This window comes from Hyaena hyaena, unplaced genomic scaffold (genome assembly GCF_003009895.1).
Source record: "Hyaena hyaena isolate Hyena2069 unplaced genomic scaffold, ASM300989v1 scaffold_1183, whole genome shotgun sequence".
In the NCBI taxonomy this organism is placed as follows: Eukaryota; Metazoa; Chordata; class Mammalia; order Carnivora; family Hyaenidae; genus Hyaena; species Hyaena hyaena.
This window is the reverse complement of record NW_024081817.1, coordinates 344,615-371,424: the sequence shown is the minus strand read 5'-3', so window position 1 is coordinate 371,424 and position 26,810 is coordinate 344,615. Positions and strand designations below refer to the sequence as shown.

At 43.5% G+C, this 26,810-nt stretch overlaps 1 protein-coding gene across 1 annotated transcript in view; it reads right to left on the bottom strand.

The window, feature by feature from the left end:
* Nucleotides 1–606: 606 nt before the first annotated feature.
* The window catches only part of LOC120224503 (BDNF/NT-3 growth factors receptor-like), a 107,505-nt gene continuing 81,301 nt past the window's right edge, over nucleotides 607–26,810 (bottom strand). Inside the window, exons 4-6 of the mRNA XM_039222734.1 lie at nucleotides 21,986–22,116; nucleotides 7,266–7,438; nucleotides 607–973 (exon numbers count right to left, since the gene is read on the bottom strand). Of these exons, the coding sequence (XP_039078665.1) occupies nucleotides 607–973; nucleotides 7,266–7,438; nucleotides 21,986–22,116 (671 nt within the window). The remainder of the gene's footprint in view (nucleotides 974–7,265; nucleotides 7,439–21,985; nucleotides 22,117–26,810) is intronic.

Genomic DNA, 26,810 nt, shown 5'->3' with positions numbered 1-26,810 from the left:
GCAGAACAGAACCTCTTCCATCTCCCCAAAAAGGCCACCAGAGAATCCACTTTCCACCAAAATGGCTCGGAGTAGGAATGTCCAAGGTCTATCCTGCTCTGATTTATGTGAACAAGTTCATCTTTGGCCATATCTCAAAAAGAGCCTCCAGGAGTAATTTCACAGAATCAAATACAAACCTCAAGACCCTTTAACCTCATGCCAACCAAGAATCCCCCCACGCCCTTGTCTTCCCTGGCAGAACCATTCATGGTGAGGGCTTTTCTCTTAGAAATATCACACACCACTCTGGGCAGCCATGAACCTACAGGATGGATTTTATGGGTTGAATTGTGTTCCCTCCAAATTTGAACTCCCAGTGCCTCTGAATATGGCTGTATTTGGAGATAGGGTCTTTGAAGAGGTGATTAAGTGAACATGCGGCTGTGGGCAGGGCCTTCATCTAATCTGAATGGTGTCCTTATAAGATGAGGAAATTTAGACACAGAGAGAGACACCAGGGATACACACAGCAAAAAGACCATATGAGGACACAGAGAAAGGCACTGTCTGTAAGCCAAAGGTGAAAGAACCCCTGTCTTCACCTTGATCTTGGACTTTGAGGCTTCAGAGAAGATAAACATCTGTTGTTGAAGCCCCTTGTCTCTGGTAATGTGTCACAGCAGCCCCAGCAAATGGATACAAGGGCCTCCCAGGGAAAGAGGACCCTGGGGGGTCTTGGCAAGCGTGGCCACTCACCCTGTAGTAGTCAGTGCTGTACACATCCCGGGACATCCCGAAGTCCCCGATTTTCACCAGGAGGTTCTCACCGACCAGGCAGTTCCGGGTGGCCAGATCTCGGTGCACAAAGTGCTGGGACGCCAGGTAGACCATGCCCGCGGCTATCTGCTGGGCGATGTGCAGCATCTGGGACTGCGTCAGCTCTGTCGGTGGGTTGCCTTCGGCCATCAGCACGGCGTCAGGCCCGTGGGCCCTGCGGAGGACACGGAAGGCATTGCTGGAACCGCAGCTCTTTCCTCCAGGGTCCCTTTGCTACCATCAGCTGCTGGGGCTCTGGGATGCCTGACTTAGCTAAGGAGCAGGGGAAGATGCTTCACCCACAGGCGCACCCCGAAAGCCTTGAGAGCATTAAGGCTTCATTTTTCAGAGAATATAGACTTCTTGGGGCCATGTGAACCTGAATGGTACCCTCCTCAACACACACACAGCTATACGTTTTAGGGACTCCAGAGCTGGGCTGGGGCCAGGCACTGGCTAGAGCCCCTGACCCAGAGAAGCTGGGGAGCAAAAAAAATGAATAAAAATAAAAATAAACCAAAACCAAAGCATAAGGGGAGAGTTTGCCTCTCCTGGAGCGACAGATCATCGGGCCTCAGTGGGAACCCCAGCCCTCCCCTCCCAGCTATATGCTGCAGCCAAGTACTCCCCAACCCAGGCCAATCCCTCCAGAGTGAGTCACCATGGCCAGAGCTCTGCAGCGAGGGGGAGGGGGGGCACGGTTTCCAAGCTGCCCTCGCCTCCCTCAAGTGCAACTGAGCACAGTGCCAGGGCACCTTCAGACATCATTCCCCGTGCAAAATCCCATCTCATTCTGCCCACCCCTACCCCCACCCCCAGCTCAGCATGTGCACTGGCCATCACATGGAGAGCTTTTTTGAATCACAACACATTGATTCATTTACTGGGCTGAGTTTTATCCTTTACAGGATGGTGAGGGTATGTGGGGGGTGGAGGATTGTATTTTATATCTTCTTTTTCTTAGCTGTTTTGGGGTTTTTTGTTTGTTTGTTTGTTTGTTTGTTTTAGTTTATGTACTTATTTTGAGAGAGAGAGTGCAAGTGGGGAAGGGGCAGAGAGAGAATCCCAAGCAGGCTCCATGCTGTCAGTGCAGAGCCTGATGCAGGGCTCCATCACTCGAACGCAGAAATCAAGAGTCAAATGCTCAACTGCCTTAGCCACCCAGGAGCCCCATATCTTCTTTTTGTTCTGTCTTATACATGGTCTTTTCCCAGCTGTGTGACAACTTAAGGCATCTAAACACTGGCATGTGATTCAGAGAGGGCAGTCCCTACTCCAGAATCCTGCCAAGACCAGTGTTGCTGCCCCTGATGGCCTGAGGGGCTCTGTAGGGCAAAGAGTAAAGGGTTCCTTTCTTCTAGAAGCTTCTGTGGAGGGGTTTCTCCTTTCCAGAGAAAAATAAGGGAGAAGATTTCCTTCAGGACAATTAGAAGCACTCAAAATAAATATAGAAGATTTTAAACAGATTTTAAAGTGGATAACCCAACCTGCAGAGTTCCAGAACCGTATGAGAATTTGCAAATGAAAGTGTCAGAATGATTCCAGAACTCTGCTCCCTCTGTCTCTCCATCCTGCCCAGCCTGCCTTGGTCAGATAGTCTCAAACTGTGGATGGCTGTCCCTCCTTCCTGACTCCAGCCCGTAGTGACTCCCTTTTTCTGGACTCCCAAATCTCTCACTCTTGTATTCTCTTAGAACAAGCACTAGAGGGGGGACTGGGTGGCTCAGTCAGCTAAGCATCCAACTTTGGCTCAGGTCATGATCTCACAGTTCGTGGGTTCGAGCCCTACATCGGGCTCTGTGCTGGAAACCTAGAGCCTGCCTCGGATTCTGTGTCTCCCTCTCTTTCTGCACCTCCCCTGCTCAAGCACTGTCTGTCTCTCCTTTTCTCAAAAATAAACATTAAAAATTTTTTAAAAAACAGAAAAACAAGCAAGCACCATACAAGGAGGAAGGGAGTTTTCCAGCACCAAGATCTAGGGAAGCCTTTGAATTTGTCCAGTCCATAATTTCCCCATCAGTCAAAAATACAAACAGATATTAGGCTGGGTGATCCTGTAGGTCCGTTGTATCTCTAAATATCTGGGTTGAACTATTCTCAGGGAGGAGCTTCCTGTTTTTGTGCAAGGACATTCTGGTGCATGTAACCTCCACTCAGACCCAGCCTCTAGTGCCCCCTGTTGCACTGAGGAGCAGTGTGGGGAAATGCACTGGGGCTCTCTTCAGCTCAAAACCTCTGGGCAAGCTCAAGGTATCCAAATTGAATTTGAATCCCATCCTAGAACACTAGCTGTGACCTCAGGTGACCTGCAGAACTGTTCTGGACCATCTCTGCATTCTGTAAAGAGGGGGTACCCACCGCACCCTCCTAAGCTCACTAACATGGGCAGTAACTGAGAGCTTGCTTGGGCTTTCATGAAAAGCCAACACTAAAGATTGCTCCAACGTCATTCTTCCCAGCACCCAAGGGGGCCGGGGAAAGAGGGGAAAGTGAGAATGTTTTCTCTTATTGCAGGAGACAAAGCCCTGATTGTGATTTAATACCAGCAGGGAGACCTAGAAGAACACATAAAGTATGAGAAATCCTGAAATATCCAGAGAATCTAGGCCAGGCTGGAATCCCCTTCATGGATTTAAATCAAAGAGTGAAATAATGTTGCCAATTTGCCAGAGCCTTCTTTTAGCCCTAGGAGTCTATACCCCTCTAAGAATCCAGCCATTGCGAAGTCTCTGGAAAAGACAGTTACCAGTGCCGTAGGCCACCTGTGCACAGAGCCCCAGGCTCCAGCCTTACCTGTTGAAGGCCCCAAAAAACCCCGACTCCCCAGTGCCTTTGGCACTCTCTGCTACCATGTGCAGGCTCCAGTATGCTAAACCAGTGGTTTCCCTACTTGCTTGTGGGTGTTTAGCAGGGCTCCTTGTAATGGGAGAAGTCTCTGCATGCTTTCTTAGAGTAGAAAGTCCTGCTGTAAGAGGGCAGGCGAGTCTTCTCACCAAGGTTTCAAGAGGAGCATAAATCAAGTTCACATAGCAGACCTCTGCTTTACTCCCCAGACTACCTTGAAGCTCTTGGAAACCAAAACATATTGACCTCTTCCAGGAGAACATGCCTTAAAGGGGGAAGAGCACTAATCATACCCTGCTCAAGGAGCGGGAAGGCTCGGCAGGCTTCTAACAGGGGAGGCTGTTCACATTTCCTCTGCTTATTCTCTCCAAGTGCAGGTTATAGCAGGCACTTAGCCTTGCTGTCTGGCTCCAGAATACCACAGCACTCTACCTTCCTCCTGAGTTTTATAAATAGCTCCCCCAAGAGGAAATATTGTAGTGCTCTGTGGGCTTTGCAGCCAGGGTCTGCGGGTTTGAATCTCAGTTCTGTCACTCACTAGCATCATGACTCAGTGTTTTTAACTGTAAAATGGGAGTCATGGTAATCACAGTTTAGTAAGTGCATACAATTAAACCACTTACAATGCTTAGAAGGCTCAATAATATTAGCTGTTATTGCTTGGGAAAGCCTCATCTATCTTTCTTGTGTTGGAAGGGAATTCTGGAGAGATTCCAGTAAGCAAAACTGTCATCTCTTTGCCAGCAAGAACTATGTTTTACCCCTCATTTCCTGGCCACCCTAGCTGAGGACTTGGCCATGTCAGTACTCAATGTATGACTTTGGGATGAATAAAAAGAGCTAGAGAAATTGTAGACATCTATCTTTATGGGGCAGTGCCAATGACGCTTGGGGACATGTTCATGGCACTTAAGGGGCTAGGCTCCCTTCCAGAAAGGGAGGACAGATTATAGTTCAGAGCACATTATTATGCCTGAGAACCTGATTCTTGGCATTTAAAACCTTTTGAACCCAGAGTTCAGCAGATTCTGAAATCAAGCAGAAGAGATTTCTAATAGCGCCATGCTTGTGCAAGATGCAGAGGGAGAATCAGGTGCCTGTTCCTTCTGGAAGCAGGAAGGAGAGCTAAGGAGAGGCTGGCAGAGCCAAAGGCAAAAGGATCACACACACACACACACACACACACACACACACACACACACCCCTGGTTACATACACAGGCACCCATGTACGTGCATACACAGTGTGAGTTAACAGCTGTATTTCAGTGCATATAGGTAAATGTCTGACTGTATTCTGCTACAGTTTTTGGAAAGTACCATCTTTAAATACATAAGTAGCCTAGAGCATGGGAACAAGGGAAAAATACTTCTAGGAGCAGCTAATTTTCCTCCACATTAGATCTGAAAGACAAAAGCTACCATCATCATCTCCTATCACCTACAAGAAAAACCTTGCAGGCACTGAGCAGTGCATCAGGATGATGGCCTCTGAGCACTGAGAGTCGGCTACACATCCCTAATCTCACTGACTTTCTGTTCCTCACACATCATAAGCAAGGCAGAGAATGGGGACCCATCCCAGCAAGAGACCTAAAATGCACATGTATTCATGAGGCTAGAGATGGCAAAAGTGATCCAGAAGGTACAAACCACATGATGGCATTTCTAAGCACAGCAGTACACTGCCCCCTCCACTATTCTCACCATGATGGACTTATTATGTAAACAGCACGGTTTCTGAATTTTCCAGGGGCTCCATCAAGTGACTACCTGGTGCCCATTTCTGTGGAAAGCCCTTTCCAATGCCTGCAGATGCTGGAGAAGGACAGAGAGGTCTAGGTCACTGTAACACAAGAGATATAACATCTGCATTGCAGATCCTTCAACCATATGGCAGAGAGGAAGGACAATGGGGACAACATCTACTGATTATCTACCATCACAATAGTCTCCATGCTAGTCCTTGATGTGGACCTTATTATACCCTTTTCACTGAGGCCAACATCTTCCTCATTTGTCCTAAATTCTACTACCCACTGAGATCATGGGCAGTACACTTGCTGATCTTTCAAAGCTGAGGGGCAGCTACATTGGAAAGAAAACAGCATCTTAGAGCCAGAGATGATGCAGGGGAATCTAACTCAGGTCCAGGTGGGCTGGAGACCCACCCAAGCAACACAGCCGCTGATGCAGACTAGGAAGGAGAACCCAATCTCCCCAGCCCACACTACTGGGAATCTTACTCTTTCCATTCATGCTCTTAAATGAGTGGGTTGCATTTGCTCCCCTGCTCAATGCAAATCAAAGCATCAGTTGGGTTCCTTCACCAAAGAGTATGTGGATCAGCTCATTTCTTCTGTCCCTTGGTCGATGCAGGATGAAAACACTGACCAGGAGCCCTAGCAGGGTGACCACCAACTTCCTCTCTCTCACCCAACATAGCCCTCCCAGTGACTCCCCTTACGGAGGCAGCTGGTTTACCAGGAGATATCATCACCAGTGGAATTCAAGCTTCTGCTTGTTTAAAACTTCCTATTTGTTTCTACATTAGGAGTTTTCTGTACTTATCCTAACTCAGTCTTCATATCTGCCCCACAAGCTCCATGTCACTACCTGAACAGCTGAGACACTTGCCCAAGGTCCCATGGATAATAAATGCCAGAGCTGAGGCTTCAGATTTCTCACGATTTCAGAATATCTTCATCTTTTCCCCTGGATTATGGACACTCAACACTGTGTCTCACTTATTCTGTCTTGTGACCCCTCCCTGTCATAAGGTGGGGGACTTCCTAGGAAGCCACTGGTAAACTAAAATCCAATTAGGTTAATGCTAGAAATCCAAGTGACACAGACCCTATTTTATAACCCTGGGGCTCCCTTTTATAGTCAACATTTCCCCTTCCTTGTCTTGCCTTCTTCTAATGACCCTGTTTGCCACAAAACACCTCAAGTGAAGGCTGTCCATCTTTGGTGGGCCTCAGGGACTCAACAAGAGCTACAGCCTGTGTTTCCAGTGGCCCCATCCAATGTGTTTTGACCGTCTTCCTTCCAGAGCTTTTGCTCTCTGGATTCTGTTCTTTTCACTACATCCTCTGACCTACTGACCTTCTGGTTCTTCATTTTGTTGTCAGGATAAAAATCCAAATGCTCAGCCTTCCAGCCTTGACTCCTCCTCACTGCTTTTCCATCTGTCCATTCCTGGATGACCAAACCTCTCACAGCAACACCTTAGTCCCTTATCACGCTGTTTCCTTAGCCCTGAAGGACATTCCTCTCTTATCCTCCTGACAAACTCCTACAGGTACTCTAGGGCCCACCTCAAATGCCCATGTCACCTGCCACTTCATTAACAAAAGCTAAATGAACAAGGGTGGAACTGAGTGGAATCACTAACATCACATGCTGTAGAGTTAGTTCATTAATACAAAAACATTACTGTGGCCTCAGTTTCTTTCTCTGTGGCACTTGTCAGTGTTGACACCAGGATAGACCACTCTAGAGAAAGTTTCAAGTGACACTTGGCCCTTCCAGGCAACTCCATGTCCTCACCTTCAGGGTGTCTGAACCATGAAGGCTTGTTCCCTCCTCGAGCCACCTCCCATCCCATCCCCCAAACCTAACCTGAGGAACTTGTTGAGATCCCCGTGCTTCATGTACTCAAAGACCATGATGAGTGGATCACCCTCCACGCAGACACCATAGAACTTGACGATATGCTCGTGCTGGAGGTTGGTCAGCAGCTCCGCCTCACGGTGGAAGTCCTTGCGTGCATTGTCACTGGCGTCCTTCAGCGTCTGAGGATAAGGGGCAGACAGGGGAGAAAATCAACACACTTTAAACTAAGGACATCAAAGGGAAGGTTGTGTTGAGAAGGAATTACTTCAGTGAGCCCTGAGGTTCTCAGATGGGAAAGAAATTCATCTCATTTACTATACAAAAGATTTGAAAATGGCCTAATTCCCGAGGAAACACGGTTTGTATTAATAACTGAGGAAAAGTCCCTTATGGGTACTGAGAGCTTTACAGTTTATGAAGCACTCATACAGATGTGTTCTCATTAAGTAACAGACGTGAGCTTTGTATAGTCTTCAACCATTTTTCTCCTATTGTTACCCAGTTATTACCACAAACTTCTCTTTCATGTTGGTACCTGTTGTGTTTTCAAGGATGCTATGTCCCGCTCACTTCTGCTCACCTGACTTTAACAAAACTTCATATTATGGAAATATTCAGTAGACAGTAGAGCATACTGAACCCTCATGCACCCACCTTCCAGCTTTGATAGGGATCACCGGGCCAGTGTTATCATGTAACCCTTTAGAAAGCCTTCTCTGCCCATGCCCACGCATGCTGCCTGCCCAGGAAAAGCCCCTGTCTGGGGAGGTCCAAGCAGGCTGGTCATGTTGCCAAGATGAAGACGCCCAGGATCATGGCAACCAGGTTCCGGTGCCTTTAGTTCTCTTCTCAGACCACTCTGCCACCACAGTGTCATAGCAAGGCAAAGCTGGCATGTGTTGATGCCACACAGCTGTGTCCAACTCTTGTCCTGTGCCGGTGTCTAAGTCAGAGCTGTGGTGGCATCAGGACGACACTGACCTATATCCTGGCCTTAGGTATTTATGGGCAAGTAGGGATATAAGTCACAATTATAATTAACTATAATCAAGTTTAAAACATACATTCTAAGTGAGCTCCCCTGCATCTCTGTCCAGTTTGATCACTTGACATGCTTCTCTTGAAACCGATGCTGCCACCTTAAGAAATATCTGTAGCTGCCCAAATGACTTCAGGCTGTGACTTCCTGTCTCTGCGTGTGTCCATCCCTCCACCTGGAGTCCTAACTTGGCAAGGGCACTGGTGTCCGAGGTTGGATAATACCCACACAAAGGTGTCCATGTCCCAACCCCCAGAATCCATGAATATATTACTTTACATGGCAAGAGCAGCTTTGCAAATGTGATTAAATCAAATATCTTTTTGTTTTTTAATGTTTATTTATTTATTTTGAGAGGGGAAAAGGTGCAGAGAGAGTAGAATCCCAAGCAGGCTCTGCGCTGTCAACGCAGAGCCTGATGCAAGGCTCAATCTCATGACCAACCAGCCAAGAGTTGGATGCTTAACCAACTGAGCCCCCCAGGGGCCCCTAAGTTAAGGATCTTGATGTAGAGGGATTATTCAAGTAGGCTCAATGTCATTCCAAACAAGGGTTCTTGGGTGAGAAGGGTGGGAGGGTCAGGAGAGAGAAGATGTAAGGGTAGAAGCAGAGGTCAGACAAGACAGAAGGTACTACACAGCTGGCTTTGAGGGTAGAATAGGCCACAGATGAAGGAATGCAAGTGGTCTCTAAAACTTGGAAAAGGCCGGGAGATATTTTCTACCCTGGAGCCTCTAGAAAGAGCCAGTGCTGCTGACATCTTCCCTTTAGCTTTTGCAAAACTGATTTTTGGACATCTGACCATCAGAACAATGAGAGAAATCATTTGTGTTGTTTTAGCCACTCCCTTTATAGTAATTTGTGACAGCAGCCACAATTAAGGGACAGGGAGAAAGGATGGCCAGAGGACTCCTCCTGGTAGAGGGGGCATGTGAGTATGTGAATCCCTTTTCCAGAGACTTCCATCAGTCTTTCTCAGTGTCAGAGGGCAAATGTGCACACGCAAAGTCACTCAGGAACATCATGAAAGCACTGTCACCTGTCAGATGCATACAGAGTGCAAGCCTATACACTGTGTCAGGATCAAAGAGCACTGCCAGGCCCCTGGTGGTCATGTTGCATGGTACAGCTCATTGCTGCCTTGACTCTGCTCTCCTGGGTGGGAGACACACTTGAACTGAGCACCTTCTAGACCTCGGAATGTGCCACAAGTTAAGCTCCTGAGGAAAAGACTCTGGGATAGAAGTTAGCAGCCAAGACATTGAGTGGGGCATGTTCTTGGGATTAGCCCCTGCTGGGAGGCACAGGGCCCCAGGGGAGTGGAGCTATGATGCAGTCTCCACAGGCCTCCACATGACCTATGGGATAACCCTTCAGAGATGCCCTGAGTTCAGCCAAAGGGGCTGGGTCTTTGTAGCTTCATATCAGTTGGCCATTAGATGGAAGCCACTGGGAAGGGAGTATGATCTTGAGTGGACTTCCTGAGACCCCACCAGCTGCTGGTAGTTAAGAACTATCTGTTCAGACCTTCATAGCAAACAAAGGAGCAAATCCTTCATTCCCAAAGAGGGTCAGGAGGTTCATCATCAAGTCTGCCACACAGTGACATTGCAATATGTAATTTACCATGCCCAGGGCTGCTCTCCACCAGGAAGGCACCAGTGAATATGCAGGGCCTGCTTCACATCAGTGACAAGGGAACATTAAGATGACAGAGGCAGCAGCAAGATTGCAAGGTTTTTTCTGCTACAATCTGTATAGGATCTAGTGTTTTCCTGAACTGCCATTAGCAGGATTTGAAGCTTTCCTCCCACTGATGACCTGACCCAAGGAGACAGAAATTATACCTACAGTTTTCGTTAGGCTAGAGGCATTTATCTCTTTTGCCAAAGTCTGGAGGTACTGACTGAAAAAAGGGTCTGGTGGTGGGGATCCCTCATTCTCACGTTAGTGTGTGGTTTCCCAAGAAGCATCCCTTAAGAGCACCTGCTTTGAAAAGTGAGTTGATTTGTGCCAGCAAGTACTCATAGAGGCCATAAAACTTTGGTAGGGCTGTTGCCACGGAAACTGCACATTTTTTCATTTAATAACAAAATGAACAGTTGCTGAGAGCCTGCACTTTGGGCCTCTGCTTCCTTCGAAGCTCCAAAAACTGGGCTTGTCCCCATCCAAACTAAGCTCCTATCCCTGTTGTGCTGGGAGGTATAAAGTGCTTATCTTCATCAATTGTTTAGGTTGGTTTTATCTGTGGGACTGCTTTTTAGCTGTTTTTTAATCCAACCAGTGTTTTGTTCTGCTGAACTTCTAGGTAGAAAAAAGTCACAGTTAGGGCAAGAAGATGAACATGGAGGACATGGACATTGTCATTGCCTGGGAGCAAAATACACACATGGGAATGCCTCTTGCACTCAGATTTGCATTATGGTTTTGGGTACGTGTCTGTCTCCATGACTTCCATTGACAACAGAATCCAACGTTGGGCAAATAAAAGAACCCTGGGCCCATGAGGTCTGAGCAAGCTAGAGGTGAGAGAGCACTGGTAAAGACTGAAAAGTGGCTGTTCATCTGGAAAGATGGTGAGTGGGCCTGGATACATGCAGAGAAAGAAGGCAAGAGAATGTAAGGATGAGGAGGAGACTTCCCAATGCCCTCTCTCCTGGAGGGCTGGCCCCAAGCATTTGTGCTCTCTTTCCGGTCAAAAGACAGATCATCAACACACCCCTGGGTGGCTCAGTAGGTTGAGCGCCCAACTCTTGATCTTGGCTCAGGTCATGATCTCATGGTTTGTGGTGTCAGGCTTCATGACTGGCTTTGCACTGGCAGTGTGAAGCCTGAATGGGATTCTCTCTATCTCTCTCTGCCCCTCCCCTCTTTCTGTCTTTCAAAATAAAGAAACATTAAAAATAAAACCCACAAAAGACAGATCCTCACAATAGTGAGACTCAAAAAGAATGCAATCTAGCTTAGAATAAAAAAAATCTGGGTTCAAATTCTGACTCTACTCTGGATCTCTCTCTGGTATTCTCTGTGGAGTGAGGGTAACAATATCATCTATTTCTCAGGGTCACTGGGAGGACTGAGTGAGATAGTGTAAGGTAAGAGGCCTCTCAGGGTCCCTGGTAGAGAGCGATATTTGGAAACAAAACCACACTAGGCCTGTATTTGATTTGCTTGTATGAGGATGCAGGAAGGCCAAAGATGTATGGATAAGGTATAGAGATGACCCAATATGAGAAGAGCAGTGCCCCCGGGGCTGCCACCATTTCCCTCCAAAAGCCCTTTGAAGCCTGTGATGTCTTCTCAGAGATCAAGTCTCCTTACTCAGAAGCTGCCCTGTGTCACTAAGATTTCTAGGACCTTAGCCTGTCTTTAAAGGTGAACTAGTGAAGACTATTGACCCCTTTAGGCTGTTATCACAAGGCATGAACAAATTCTCCATGTAATCTCTCTTCTCAAGTTTTAGCTATGTAGTATTGATTCAGGATTGCTAGATTGTGTGTGTGTGTGTGTGTGTGAGAGAGAGAGAGACAGGGAGAGAGTCAGGTAGTGGGATAGGGGATGGCAGATGGGAGACAAGAGAGAATTTTTGTATGGGGGATACCAAACTAAAAGAGCTAATGAGTATCTCATTTCCATTTCCCCAAGGCAATACACTGTGGGAAGAGACTGTGCTCTTAGTGTAATGTCAGAAGCTGTACTTCAGTAAAATTTTTGGATTTAAGAAAGATTTCAGTATTTGTGGGGTGAGTACATCCCACAAACCTAGCTTCATCCTATATGCCCATCCATTTTTGCATGTCAGGTCCCTTTTCTAAATTATGATTCAATCCTATTTTAAGAGATTCAGAAAATATGGCAGTAACAAGTTGGGCAAAATCATCTTCTGAATTTGGCACTTGGAGGGCAGAATTTTTCTAAGGGTGGAAACATAGCCAGACAGCAATCAGAAGCTGGAAAAATCCTGCTATCAACCCTATTTATAAAAATCATCTCTGTTTTAGTACTATGGCTGATTGTCATTTTACTCAATTAAGGGAAGCTTGGCTGGTTCCCCGAGTCCTTGGCAATGGACATGAGGTGGCAGCTTCCCTCACTAACAAATCCCTCCACTTAAGTTTCATCTTGACAGGCATATTTGCCCCATCATTGAGCATTGCTATTTTCTTACTCCTGGTGTCTGCGTTGTAGCTTCATTTCTTCTTATTCCTGGTGAATTTCCTGACACTTCAAATCTCCCACCCTCTCTGAAGACAGTCTCAAGGGAGAGTTCTCATCCAGCACTACAGCGAGTCACTGCCTTCAACACACTGATTCAGAGTTGGAAGAACTGAGCAGCATGCAATAAACTTCAGCACAGAAGTGAGAAACTAGTGAAGGCAAAATGGAAGTAAGGGGGAAAAAAACGAAAGGAAAATTGGCATTCATTTCAAATGCTTCCACGAAATATTAAGGCTAACTCACAGGAAGCTCGGAGGAGAGGCGAGAAAGTTTATTTGGAATCATTGATGTGACTGGATGTGGTAAGATATGAAAAATGATCATTGCATTTCAAAGGACAGGTGGCTTAGGAGACACAAATTGGTGCCCTTGTTTTAAACACTGATCTCATATTCTTCTCCTATAATTTTTAACATCATAGAGACAAAGTTAAGGTGAAGTATAAAAAAAGAGATTATTATAGTAAGATTTCATTAGGCCCAATGCCTATCACCATGCTTAAAATATGGCAGGCAGGGAGTAAACTCCCATATGAAACAACAAAGATGCATGAGAATGTCTGTCAACATGTCTCAGTTCCTCTGGGTTAGGATAATTGATTGGGTCAAGATCTGTTGATAATGGAGATTGTTGACTCTTCTGATACCCCTTAGACCTGTACTATTCAATATGGTAGCCAACAACCACATTTGGCCGGTGGTCTTTTGAACTTTGGTTAATCCAAATTGAAATGTGCTGAAAGCACAAAATACACACCAGATTTTGAAAACTTGCAATGAATAAAATATCTAATTAATATTTTTATATTAACAGTATGTTAAAATGATATTTTAGATATGTTGAGTTAAAATATATGAATACAGTTAGATTCATCTGTTTCTTTTTACTTCTTGATGTGCATACAAGGAAATTTAAAAATTCAAATGTGACTTGCATTTGGGGTCACATTATACTTCTGTTAGACAGCACTGCTCCATAAAAGCATCTCGATAGACTATCATCGCGTCAACCTGCCTCTTGCAACTGTTGGAAAACAACAGTAAACTGGGAAATAGAATAAGGTTCTTACAGGCAACAATGTGCCAAGTATTTAGAGTAAGGTGTAGTCATGATACTACATGATTCTTCTAACTTACAGGGTCTTCTTTACAGAAAGGTAGAGGAAGTTTTTATCAAATTCTTACAAAAGTGGACTTTGGAAGACCAATTTTAATAAATTCAGAGATAAGAAGAGCTTGATAGAAATAAGATCTTAAAAATTGAGAAGAGTGCAGGGCACCTGGGTGACTTGGTTGGTTAAGTATTCAACTCTTGATTTTGGCTCAGGTCACGATCTCACAGTTTGTGAGATAAAACACCATGTTGAGCTCTGTCCTGATGTGTGGAGCCTGCTTGGAATTCTCTCTCTCTCTCTCTCTCTCTGCACCTTTTCTGCTCATTCTCTCTCTCTCTCTCAATAAACAAACAAACTAACTTACTAAAAGAAAAACTAAGCAGAGTGCAATAAGTGGCTCGCCTACATTAGGACAAATGTAAAGACTAATTAAATGATTATATGAAAATGAAATTGATCACACTCAGTGCTCACTATGTACTAGAAACCAACACTCTGTGTATATCAACTCAATCATATGGAACTGGCCTTTGCAATGACTTTAATTATGTACCAAGTGACAGCTTCAAATACAAGATTCATAGCCAGGGTGTTGATTGCTGCTATCTTTATTTTCACAGCCATGCTGACTCTTATGGTTCAAAATCTAACAAGTCGACCATCCAATGGGAAACACAAGGCCAAGTCCTAATTCACACACTTTAAAATGCTTACAATAAGTTAGGTACTGAAATTAATGGCTTATGCATGCATATCACATCAAGTTGCATATTACAAATGCTAAGTCTTTGGAAGACATCAAACTATTCATAGCAACAGTCATAACAGAGAAATATTGATGCAAAGGAATTAATCAAAAGTTGTCCTCCAGTAGGGGCAGCCACAATATATTTATAAGCTTTAAATACAATTAAAAATTGGCGCCAATTTCACTAAATTAGGTGATGGATCACGGTAGATCGTGATTCCATTGGCAGTTGGGTTATCATGTTAAAATTAATTAAAAAGTGGGGCAACTACTGCAAGACACAGATTCCAGAGATACAGAAGTGTGAAATGAAGCCTACAGCTATGTTGAATACTGAATGAATCCTCATTCCAGTGAAATGCACTGTTTTGGGCTTAGCATGTCTGAGGAGATGGGGATAAATTGTAGATAAGTCAGAAATTAGGGTTAACAAGACAACTTAACAAGACAAAAAACAGATCTCCTCTCAAAGGTTAAAAGTTGAAGTTACTGGAAAGAGGACATTGATGGAGCAACTTAATCAGTGGGACGCTGACTCAAGTACAGGAGGGATGGATCTTCACTAGGCAAATGTTGCTCTCCATCCTATACTGTATGGGAGTGCACACATCACACACACGCATCACACATACACACGTGCCCCCACACACACACACGTGCCAGGAAAGAATGGCCTTACACTCAAGTACAATAGAAATCTATTAAACAATGTTTGGACTATAAAGATGATGAAGCCTTTTAATAAGCCTGCCATTAATAGTTCTACAATTTCTATTCCTAGAGACTTGTAAAGATGGATAGCACTTTCTGCAATGCTATGTCCTGTTAAGGCATACAAACTCTTTTTATAGGGAAGCACTGACAGGTGTTCTCTTAAATATACTAATCTTGTCATCTTCCATTTCCATGTTGTGAGAACAAGGATTCCGTGTGCCAGTATAAATGGAGCAGTGGGGAGGAAGTACAGGAAGAGGGAGGAATGGGAGGGAAACCTCATGATTTATCAAGATGTGAGGACTGGTATGGTGACTCTCACAACAAAAACAAAAACTAAACTAAACTAAACTAAAATGAAAGAAAGGAAGGAAGGAAGAAAGAAATAAGGGAGGGAGGGAGGGAAGGAAGGAGAAGGAAAGAATGAAAGAAAGAAAGAAAGAAAGAAAGAAAGAAAGAAAGAAAGAAAGAAAGGAAGGAAGGAAGGAAGGAAGGAAGGAAGGAAGGAAGGAAGGAAGGAAGGAAGGAAAGAAGAAAAGAAGAACAAAAGAAAGAAAGAAAATAGCCACCTGTCTTAGAGATAAATGTGCCTGGGCAGAGCACTTGAATTGATGAACTTTTGATACCCTTTCTCATCTATGAATTGTTTCACTCTTGTAGAATGAGAGGGAATGAGCTTTTTTTGAGCTTTTTGAGCCCTTTTGGGCTTTAAGAGCCCTTATTCTGTCTTACACATATTCTGACATAATTGGCTCCAGTTGCTTCTTCCCCACAGATGGCCTCATCTGTGCCATGTGACCACTCTGGATGGTTGGGCCACAGATAGGTGGCCTGGCATGAAGACAGAATGGAGCAACCAAACACACAGTATTTTCCTTCTTGAGCAGTCTGCATTGTGGGCGGGGGGGGAGGGGGGAGGACAGAAACTGCATGGGCAGCAGTTGGCCTAGAAGCAGAAGTCAAATGTTAGGAAGCAGTAGGGACAAGAAATAGCTATATTCCATCAGAAAAGAAGCCTAGAGGACAGTCCCTGACATCTTCTGCTGAAAGGATAAAGAAGGCATGGTCACAAGGGCCACCTCAGATCCAGAGTGAGCTTTTAGATCCCAACTGTTCTAGCAGTGAGGCCTAGCTGTCCTGTAGTTCCTTTTTGAGCTGGTCATTTTCCTTTTTTTTTTTTTGCTTCTCAGATCTTTACCCCTTCTTTCAGGGATAGAATCTCTCATATTCTTTCAGGGAAGCATGGTTCCCAGGTTCAGTCCATGCATGTTGTGCAAAGCTGACCCGTCATCCATTTGCAAGAATATGTACATGACCCAGGCCTGGATATTCAGACTATTATCCAGTGAGTCAGAGGACCTGGTGACACAACTCAAGACAAGCCAGTAGGAAGTCAACCCTTGGACATTTGTGTAATGGTTGGGGAAGAGGCACTCTCTTTTGGGTTGCTGGATGGCAGGATCTAAGCCCAGAGCCCCTGCCAAGTCTTCACCACGGCATGGGGATAACTTGCCTGAGAATACAGTCAACACAGAGGAAAGCAGAGCCAAGAGATATAGACAGGGAGGACTGACTTCTTGGATCCATCAGTCCCCGAAGCAAGGATACCAGTGGCAAGGTTTTCTGGTAGCTTGAGCAAATAAATTTCCTCTTCTGCTTAGGTTTCCAATGAGCAGTCTACTGCTTTTCTTATCAGAACTGATTCTGATGTTTTGTTAATATTCATTCCAGAATCCAGTTTTCTTTATTTCTGCCTATTCCCTTGAATTACATGTCTATATGGAAAACAAGAAAGTATCTCTTGACCTTACATACAAATAAGCACAACTAACACACACTTTTCCATTACTTGATAAGTGGTACTGTGTTGAATTTCCTCAATTTGTTCCACCAGGGCATATGCAAAATTCAGTAAATAAGAGTGTGGTGCATGATAAACATTAGATTGATATGGCCTGAGTTTTAGTCCTGCACCTGACATTAAGTGACCTTGGTCAAGCTATGTGACCTTGCATGGGTCATTCATCTTCTCTATGTTCTCATTCCCTCCCTTGCAAAATGTGAGAGTTAAGCTAAAGAACATCAGTTAATAGTTCTATATATCTGCATAGTGGTTCAGTCATTTCTAAAATGATTTCTCATTATCTCTCTATATATCATCTTTATAGTTCCTCTCAGCTATAAAATTCTATGATTATCAGTAGCTCATCAGATCATTTCCTCACCTAGAAACATCAACTGTAGACTCTTCACTTTTTCAAAGGCTACTTTTTTCTATAGTTTATCTGTCCATCTGTCCATCCCTTTGTTCACTCAACAAGCACTGATTCTATGTTAGTAGATACTAGACAATGTGCTGAAAAGTATGGTTCTCACCCTCAAAAATACCGCTCTAAAATGGAGGAGACACACAACTTGCTACTGATTAAATAAGCCTGAGGATAGATATAGAATGAACAACCTTGACAAATGCTATGAAAGACAAGAGCAGATGCTGTAATAGCATGCAATAAGGAGGTCTGACCTAGCTGGGGGAGCAGGCAAGGGGAGGTGTCCCCAAAGAAGAGCAACTTGAATGGAGAGCTGATGGATTAATGTGAGCTGTGTGTATTGAGGGGGTGAGGTAGGGCTCTACAGACACAGGAATGGAAAAACATGTTGGATGTGACTTTGGGGCTGCCGAGTGCTAGTGTGCCAGAGGGCTTATCAGTCAGTTCTTCCAAAACCCTTGTGAAGAAAATCATCCTTATTTCCTCCGTTAACAAGAAGATATTCAGAGACATGAAATGCAAAAATCCCAGAGGAAGTGCCTGCTGAAGTCAGATTTCGTCCTTTCTAGTCTCAAATGTTCTAGTGCTGGTGCCTCTCACTCACTTTAACTTACCCCTCAAGGAAGTCACTCCACTTCCCTGGGTCTTGGCTTTCTCATCTATAAAACATAAGACTTAGGTCCTATAGGTTTTCTAAAGTCTCTCTCTTGTACAGCACTTTAGGTTTCTGGAAATACACCTGAGTTAGTGGAGATGGGGAGGAGAGGCCATGAATCCTGCAAAGCACACTTGTGGCTATATTTAAAAAACAAAAATCCTCCTGCATTCATAGTAGAAAATGTTGTAGGCACTGTAGCTATTGAAATGCAGGTTGGAGAGAGCCAAAAATAGCGAATTGCACCCACAGCTAATGCAGGGAAACTGCCATGAAGCGTTTCCTTGGCAATTGAGTTACTTAAAGGTAAAGGAACTCATTCTGATCAAAGACTGGTTGCTCTGTTTCTCGTTCTCTTTACAATTTCTTCAATTGGAATACAACGTAAAGAGGGAAAAAAATAATTGTCAAATCTATTTCACTAAAAAACAAAGGTCATCCAAAAATATCAAGAAAAGGTCAATCTGGTTGGCTCCAAAAAAGCAGATACTCTAAAGGAAGAGGCAAGCTCAGCCCCCTTACCCCTCCCGCACCCTTGAATGCACTATGCATGCCTTAGGAGCACTTCCTTCTCAAACCAATTCCTGTGGATCCCTCAAGTTCTTAAATCACCTAGGGCAGGCAGCGCCAGAATTTACAGGAAACTGACATCTGTCAGTCTGAATGCAAAGCCTTGGATTTCAAACCAGTCAGTTCCTTCTAGAGAACGAAAAAAAGGACAATAGCTGCTATTTCTTAGCATGCATAATCAATGTGGCAAGGGTTGCTAGGCAACGGGCCTAAAGCCTGTCAAACATCCCTGGGTGCCTCCAATGGGAGAGGGCAGCTCTCGCAGCCACTCCTCAGAGGTGACAGTCTGTGCAGGCCCTGGAAGCTGCATTCAGTTTGTCTCCTTCCTTAAAAATTCGCTTTCCTGTGGTTAGGACTGAACCATGAACGGTTTCTTCCCAGGCTCCTGGGTTGGTCTTGGAGCACACATTCAGCTGGCCAACCCGCATTCCTAAAATTGAGCAGGTTACTTAGGCTGGTGAGAGCAGCTTGGTAAAAGGCCCATGTGCTACTCTGATCCATTCATCCCGAGGCTGGGGAAGAGCTGACTCGTTCCTCTCGAGGCTGAAGCCTCTGGATCCCGGGAAGTTAACCAGGACAACCGTTCTGAAGCTTGAGGTCATTCCTGCTTCCAAACAAAGCCTTTGATTTTAGCAAAACTGCACATGCAAGATCACTGAGATGAGACTTCTTAGGTGTATGACCTTGAAGTTGGAATGAATTTTTGAGCTGCAGGCATTTTGTCCTCTCTGCTTAAAATAACAGTTGCGTTTGAATTTCAACAAGAAGGGACTGGCAGAGGAGGAGTCAGGATTTGAGAAAAGGCAAAAATCCAAGGTTTTGTTCCCTGGCTTGTTTTTTGTTTGTTTGCTTGTTTTCAGCGGTGTTGATTAACAAGCGCTCTTCGTAGGTCACTCATTTGCAAACTTAATTGGCAACGCCAGGATGTGTATGAGGACTAGGTCCTGGGTCTAGGTCAGAGGTGGGATTAGGGCTGTGACTGGGATTCAAACCAGGGAAGTCTCACCACCAGTAGCCAAGGGAGATGCGCTCACGTGGAAGCCTGCCACACTGGCTACGCACATGTGATGCCGTCTGATCTTTCATCATTACCAGCCCAAGCCCTTGAAACCTTATTTCGGCGTGTGTTGGGAAGGAAATGTAACCCAAGAGCTGAGAGTGCCCTGGAATTAGCTGTGCAACACCCTCTCTTCAAGGGCATTCAAAGAAATATAGCAAAGCAGGCAAAGAATAAGAAATGATAACAATAAAGAAAAGCTATACCTACTGCGAGATTTTGTGAATCTCTTTCTATCTGGCCGAGGTTCCTCAGCTCCTCCTACACTGTCATCTAGGATTCTCAAATCTCTCAGAATTTTACGTTCAAAGATTCTCACCTTGTGACCTCAAGAATTTGAATTCAGAATCTGATGGGCTGACTGAGCTCTCTGGGTGGTCTCTAAATATCAGTGGGAGGAAACATGAACCCAGAACACAAATCCATGGTCTTCAGTGTCCTTGTGTATAACTCATGGCTAGATTAGGATCAGCTCTTCCCTAAGCTTCTTCCAGCTCTCATATTTTATCAGTCTATGATCTACAAAAATAGAGGCACCTCTTAGTCCCATTTATCCTAAGAGGGAAAAAAGAGCGGCAGAAGAAAGCAAAGCCTTCAGATATAACACTGCCAAATGTTCTGAACATTCTGTGCTTTAAAAAATAACAAACTTTTTGGGTAAATGAAAGTAAAGAGGAAGCAATTGCAACAGCAGGAATTGTGTGCGCCCCCCCACCTCGAATCAGAGCATGATTCTTATTTTACACCTTCTACTCTACTTGACCTCACATCTTTCTAGTATCTCCTTCCTGTCTCCTCTCCTCTGACTCCCTTTCCCCCTTCCATTTGCCAACCTTAGTAAGATGATATTTATTGACACTACATTTACTCCCCCTGAAAGTTCTGTGCTTTCTTCCATTTATTTTTTTAAAATTTTATTATTATGTCTATTTATTTGGAGAGACACAGACAGAGTGTGAGCAGGGGAGGGGCAGAGAGTAAGGGAGACACAGAATCCAAACCAGGCTCCAGGCTCTGAGTTGTCAGTGCAGAGCCCGACACGGGGCTTGAACCCATAAGCCATGAGCCAAAATTGGATGCTCAACCAATGGAGCCACCCAGGCACCCCATGTCCTTTATTCACTTTAAAATACAGCTTTTAGAAACCTCTGGTGAGCGTCTAAGAGCATCCACTCAGGTTGGTTGCTTTGGATGATAAAGAAAGCAAATGTACTGTTTTTTCATTTGGATGAATTTTAACAGAAACTGTGTCTAGTCTGCAGGATGGGAAAGTTCAAGAAGAATTTTACCTCTCTCCTCAATTACCTATTCTGTACATACCAGAGTATTTTAATGCTAAGTACAAATGGAATCTACATCTGATTTTTTTAAACATGAAAGGTTGTCCTGACTATAACCAGTAAACCAACACCACTCATGTAAACATTCTATGTTTGGAAGAAACAAACAAAACCCAACCATCTTCTGCTAAGCCAAGAAATTACATTTTATTATGCTAGCCAAGTCGACATTCCTTTGCCACTTAATTCACTTAATAAATATATGCTTCTTTTAAGTGTTTTACATATACTATTCAATACCTTGGTGAGTTTTCTTTTTAATTTTGACAATGCATCTTTTGTGCTATTTTTGTTAATTCTTGCATTTTAGAGAACTCAGTGGAAACTTTATCCCCTCCAGTAAGATTGATCTTTTTGAAGACCGGGTCTCCTTTTTGAGTTTCAGGGGAAATGACTAGATGTAAGGACTTTCAGACTCCTTTATTTCAGTAAGACCTTGTGTCTCCTAGGGTGGTAGAATCCACAAGAGATGTCATCTACTGCAGGATGGAATCTTGCCCACACTGTATACAATCCTGGAGCTCTGGGAACATTTGGGAGGGACAGAGTAAGGATAACAGAAGATGTCAGCAGAGCAGAGGCTGAGAGGGAAAGTGAAAGCAGGTCTCCCTTCTAGAGCATTCTCAAGAAAGAAGCTACAGCTGAGCTTGTCATGAACATCAAACAATCTGAAGAGACGGGCTGAGACTCCAAGACTTAGCTGGTTGAATTCTGTTTGACCCTACTGACCTCCATCCAGGATTGACTTAGCATTGACTTGGAGGAGTAGCCCAGAGCTATTCACAGCCTGGAGACGGACAGGTTGCCCCTGAGAAGAAGCTCAGACAGTTAGATGTGCCCCAAATACCCTTCCCGCTATCCATTTAGGTACAGGAAATTCAAACACATCCACCATAGCAGATATAATTTGCTCCTGAATTGGCCAAATACAAAATGACATAATGTACTTCCACACATTAGTGCAACCATGGATAATGAGACATTCTGGAGTGTTCTCTTACCTTCACTGCCACCAAGATCTTGTCCTGCTCAGGACAGAGGTTATAGCATTCAGCTAGGAAAACTTTTCCAAAGGCTCCTTCGCCTAGCTCCCTTTTCAGAACAATGTTATGTCGCTTGATGTGCTGAACAACTGTAAAACAAAGACAGAATGGAAATTGGAATCGAGGCATGTGGAGGTGAAGGCAAATGGTGGGAGTCAGGGGTCTTCATCCTGAGTGTGCAGATCTGAGATTCTGCCCCTTTGCACTAGCAAACCAAAGGAGAAACTCAGTATCCATCCTCACCGTCTACCCCAAAGGGCTGGAGGGAAGGTGCACTGGCTTGCTCTCCAGGACTCAATTATTATTTTCAATAGAAATCAAGTAGTGACCTCCTCGTTGGCTATGGAATGTCATTAATGAAATTTCTAGATTAGGAAAGAGAAAAATGAGAACGGGTTGGACATTAATGGCAGGCCTCTCATAAGCCAGACACTTTGCATATACTTATGAATCATGTATCTAGTGGGGAAAGACAGAGAGAGCCAGGAATCCCTAATTCTTTGTTAAGATGCCTCAGACTCCTAAGAAAAATAGGCTCAGAGGACACAAGGGGAAAAGGCAAGATCTGTGCATTGCTAATTAAAGCTCTGTCCTCATCCCAGCTTTTGCCTCCTGGTGACGTGGGCTAGACCACCGTTGAGACTCATTTCTCCTTCCAGAAATGTCTAAGCTGTGCTACAGCTGACTTCCCCAGCCCATTCTATGGTTATGTTCTAGTCTTGGCTATCCAAAGCCAAGGAGAGACAAGAATAGATGCATGGTGGGAAGAGAGAATATTTCCCCCTCTAGTCTAGAGTTGAGCTGGCCCACATTACCGTATGCCTTCCCAAGGAACAAGGCAGGAGGCAGCCAAGACTTTCTGGAAGCCCATTAGCTGCAAGGAGGGGAGCAAAGTAAAGCACTTCTCAGAAGAACAGAGCCACTGGGAAGTTCAGAAGGAGACTCTGTGGAGGACAGAGCTATAGCGGGAGCATGTGTCTCTTCACTCTGTCCATCAAATGTTGAACCCCTCAGCTCAAGGGTTCCACTAGCCCATTGGCCACAATTCTTTTCCTGAAGCCTCATTCCCAAATGGCAGTATTAAAAAGAGATTGGGATGCCCTCTGGAGCTTGGAATGTGCAGCCAACAATATTTTTTCCCCCACAGCCCTGGAAAGTATCCTTCTCTGCATTTTGTACATGGGGAAACTGAGTCTGCAGAAATTTCAGTGATTCACAGTGTGGGACTAGAGGAGTTGAAATTTGAATTCAGGTCTGAATCCAGAGTACATATTTTTTTCTTCCACACCACAAAGTTTCTTTTCCATCGTAAATTGTGCTACACATGGCAAGAGAAATAGAAATACATAAACAATAGAGTAAAAAGTAAACATAATCTCCCAGCTTCCTTTCTGTTTAGTTCATCCTTCAAAGTTGAGTTCAAATTCTCACTTCCTTAGAGAGTTTCCAAGACCACTTTGACCACCAAAGACCTCCTTCTCTGAATTCATATTATATTATCACTTGTGCTTAGTGGAATTCTGGCTTATCTCTTCCAATCATGTCACATTGGGAAATTCCCTGAGTCTAAGAGCAACCCCATCTGTCTCCTATAATCTTGTGCAATGTCTCAGGTGCCAAGCACACAGAAGATTTATTACTGTGGTTTAATTTGATGAACTTTCTTCAAAAGTCTTTTTCTTTTTTTAACCTGAATGTGAACCGTATTTTTAAAACAAAAGAAAGTACAAATCAAAATACTGTAGTTTAAATAATAGTAATAAAATGAATGCCCATAAGTCCACCATCCCATTTAAGAAACAGACTATCACTAGTAGGTTGGAAGCACCACTCTACCACATATTCTTTCTTGATTGTATCCATTTCCTCACTCTCTTCTGGGGGACAGTTACTACCCTGAATTTTGTGTTAATCATTTCCTCTATAGGTTTGCTACTAATGATATATCCCCAATGAGATATGATTTGGCTTTGTTACAGAAATGGAATCACACAATGTGTATTCTTTGCATCTTGCGTTTTTCACTCAACAACACCCTGGGGCATTGAGTTACACTGAGTTACAGTATGTGTGTAGTAGTAATTCTTTTTCTTTTACTACTTTATAATATTCTGTGGAAGGACCATACTGCCACTTATTTATTCATTCTATGTTGATGGATATGCTCTACGGTTTCTTTTTAGATACAATTTCATATAAAATGCATGTGGTCATTAAGGTTTTGCTTTAATAGGATTTTTCCCCTGATAATTCATGTGGTTTGGAGTGATGACGGTTTTCATGGGCCTCTGGGAACTCAGGGTGATAAAAATCAAAAGGTCTTTTATGAGCAACAATATTAATGAATATAAGAATATATATTAATTTCTCATGCTCCAGTAGCAATGGCTGAATTTAAGAGAAGAGAAATGTGTTCATTAGGTAGAGTGCCCATATAAAGAGACAAATGTAATTCTTGCAGAGAATTAGCTGCCATATTTTAATCTAATATTTAACTCCACGGTGGTCACATGTTCATTGGGAAGTAAACTGCCACTTGATTTACTTTACACTTTCATCAAGTCAAGGCAAGTATATGACTTCTTTTTGCTTTTGATTTACATTTTAAAAAACCAAATAGGAGAAGAAATTGGTGGGAAATAAGTCTAAGTTTTTAAAGCTATGGATAAAGCCATGATTCCATCACCTTCAAATCTAAAATTGATGAGACCAATTTTCCTATACTGATCTTGAAAGCAGTAAGTGCATCTTTTTCTTTCAGAAATGGGCCATTTTGCATTAATTTGCTCTGTTGGTTTGGGACATAACTGATTATATGAATTATAATTCATATACATGAATTATATGGCCTTTTGCCAATGTATTCCCTCTCAGCAGAATTTCTCTCTTATGAGACTAGAAGTTACTCAGAAGCACAGGTAATAATTTTGTGGTTGTATTTACATTCCTAACAGGGCCTTACAATGTTTTGCACGTAGTTGATGCCAAAAATATATTTGTTGAAAAAAATGTATCAAACGGTAATAATGGCCACAGATATAAATACTATTTCATCTTATCATTTCAGTTACCTGACAATAATCCTGTAGGCAATAAAGCAGCCACATTCTCAGAGGTCTCAGGGGTGGAGAGAACAACTAACCTGAAGTTCACACATCACTGAGCTAAGAATTTCTTCCCAATCTCCTCCAAGAGAGCATGGGGGCCTCCTTGATTCATTCAAATCTTGGCTGTGCCCCAAGGATCTCCATGGTCTCAAATGGAGGCCATCCTCCAGCCTTATCCCCAGATACATCAGAGCCTATGTGCCTGATTTCTGGCCACTATCTCATCTCTTCAGCTAGAGCCCCAGCTGTCTCAAAGTATCTACACTAAGGAGCCATCAGTCATACCATTTCTGCCCCCTCATTGCTGGTTACTCCTCTCATCCACTGATTATGTTTTCCCTATCCACACTACTGGTGCCTCCATCCTCAGGGCTTAAGGCACAGAGTTCTTGCCTAAGCTGCAGAAACGCTGAACTCACATTTATCCTGAGTCTTCCAGGGTTATAACTAAGAGCCCAGCATTGGGAGGTTTAGTCTGGCTGTCTGAATGGCATTAAAGTGATTTTTTTCTGAGAGCAAAACTGTCTAAATGAAGGAAGAAATACACCAATTCACATTCTGGACAACGTGAATTAGCACTGTGGATTAGCACTTTGAATAACACTATCTTTAAGGACCCTGTGAACATTTGGATTTATTTTATACCAAGTATTCTGAGTGAAGTGAGTCTAAAGATCCCATGATAAATAAGCTATCAGGTAAACATGTAAAATTTTTACACTTGGAGGAAAATTCAAAACGATAGCTGATTTAAAAAAAAAGTTTTCTAGAAAAGTGTTTCTTTAGGGCACCTGGGTGGCTCAGTCAGTTAAGCATCCGACTTCGGCTCAGGTCATGATCTCGTGGTTCCTGGGTTTGAGCCCCGCATCAGGCTTTGTGCTGACAACTAGCTCTGCTTCAGATTCTGTGTCTCCTTTTCTCTCTGACCTTCCCCTGCTCATGCTGTCTCTCTCTCTCTCTCTCTCTCTCTCTCTCAGAAATAAATAAAAAACATTTAAAATTTTTTAAAAAAGAAAAGAAAGGTTTTTCTTTAAAATTCACCTTGTCAGAAGACAAAGAGGTGTCAATAAGGGATATAGGTGGTGTAGCAAATACACCACCAAACTCATGTGGTCTATAGACTGATTTTGTACCCTGATACAGCCAAAACAAATAATGTGATTAGATTATTCTACAAATAAATCTACTGTATAGAATCAGAGAGAAATTGATGACCACCAATAGTAATGAAGATGAGTGGCTAAAACTATCTGGACATCTTTGTCATTAATAGAATTTTCCAGAGTGGAAATTTGGGGCCCTTGGTCATTTGCTTCATAAGTACCAGAAGTGAGTAGATTTCCAGTTTTGTGTTAGTATCACATAATTACAACCACTGACAAATGCGTTTTGTCAGAAGTATCTGCAGTAGTTTACAGAGACACTTGCAATTTCAGATGGTCTAAATCACATTCCTGGTATTGATATCTCACAGAAGCAGATATTCTATATATACACACACAGGCTACAGATAAAGTATTCATCCATGTCTATATCTATTACTACTAACTCTAAAACTAACTCTCTAACTAACTAACTACATACATACATAAATAAAACTCTACTCACTAAAGGGTGAAATTGGAACTATGTTCTTCCAATTTCCTCAGTAATGGGACTTCACAGAAAGCCCGTTG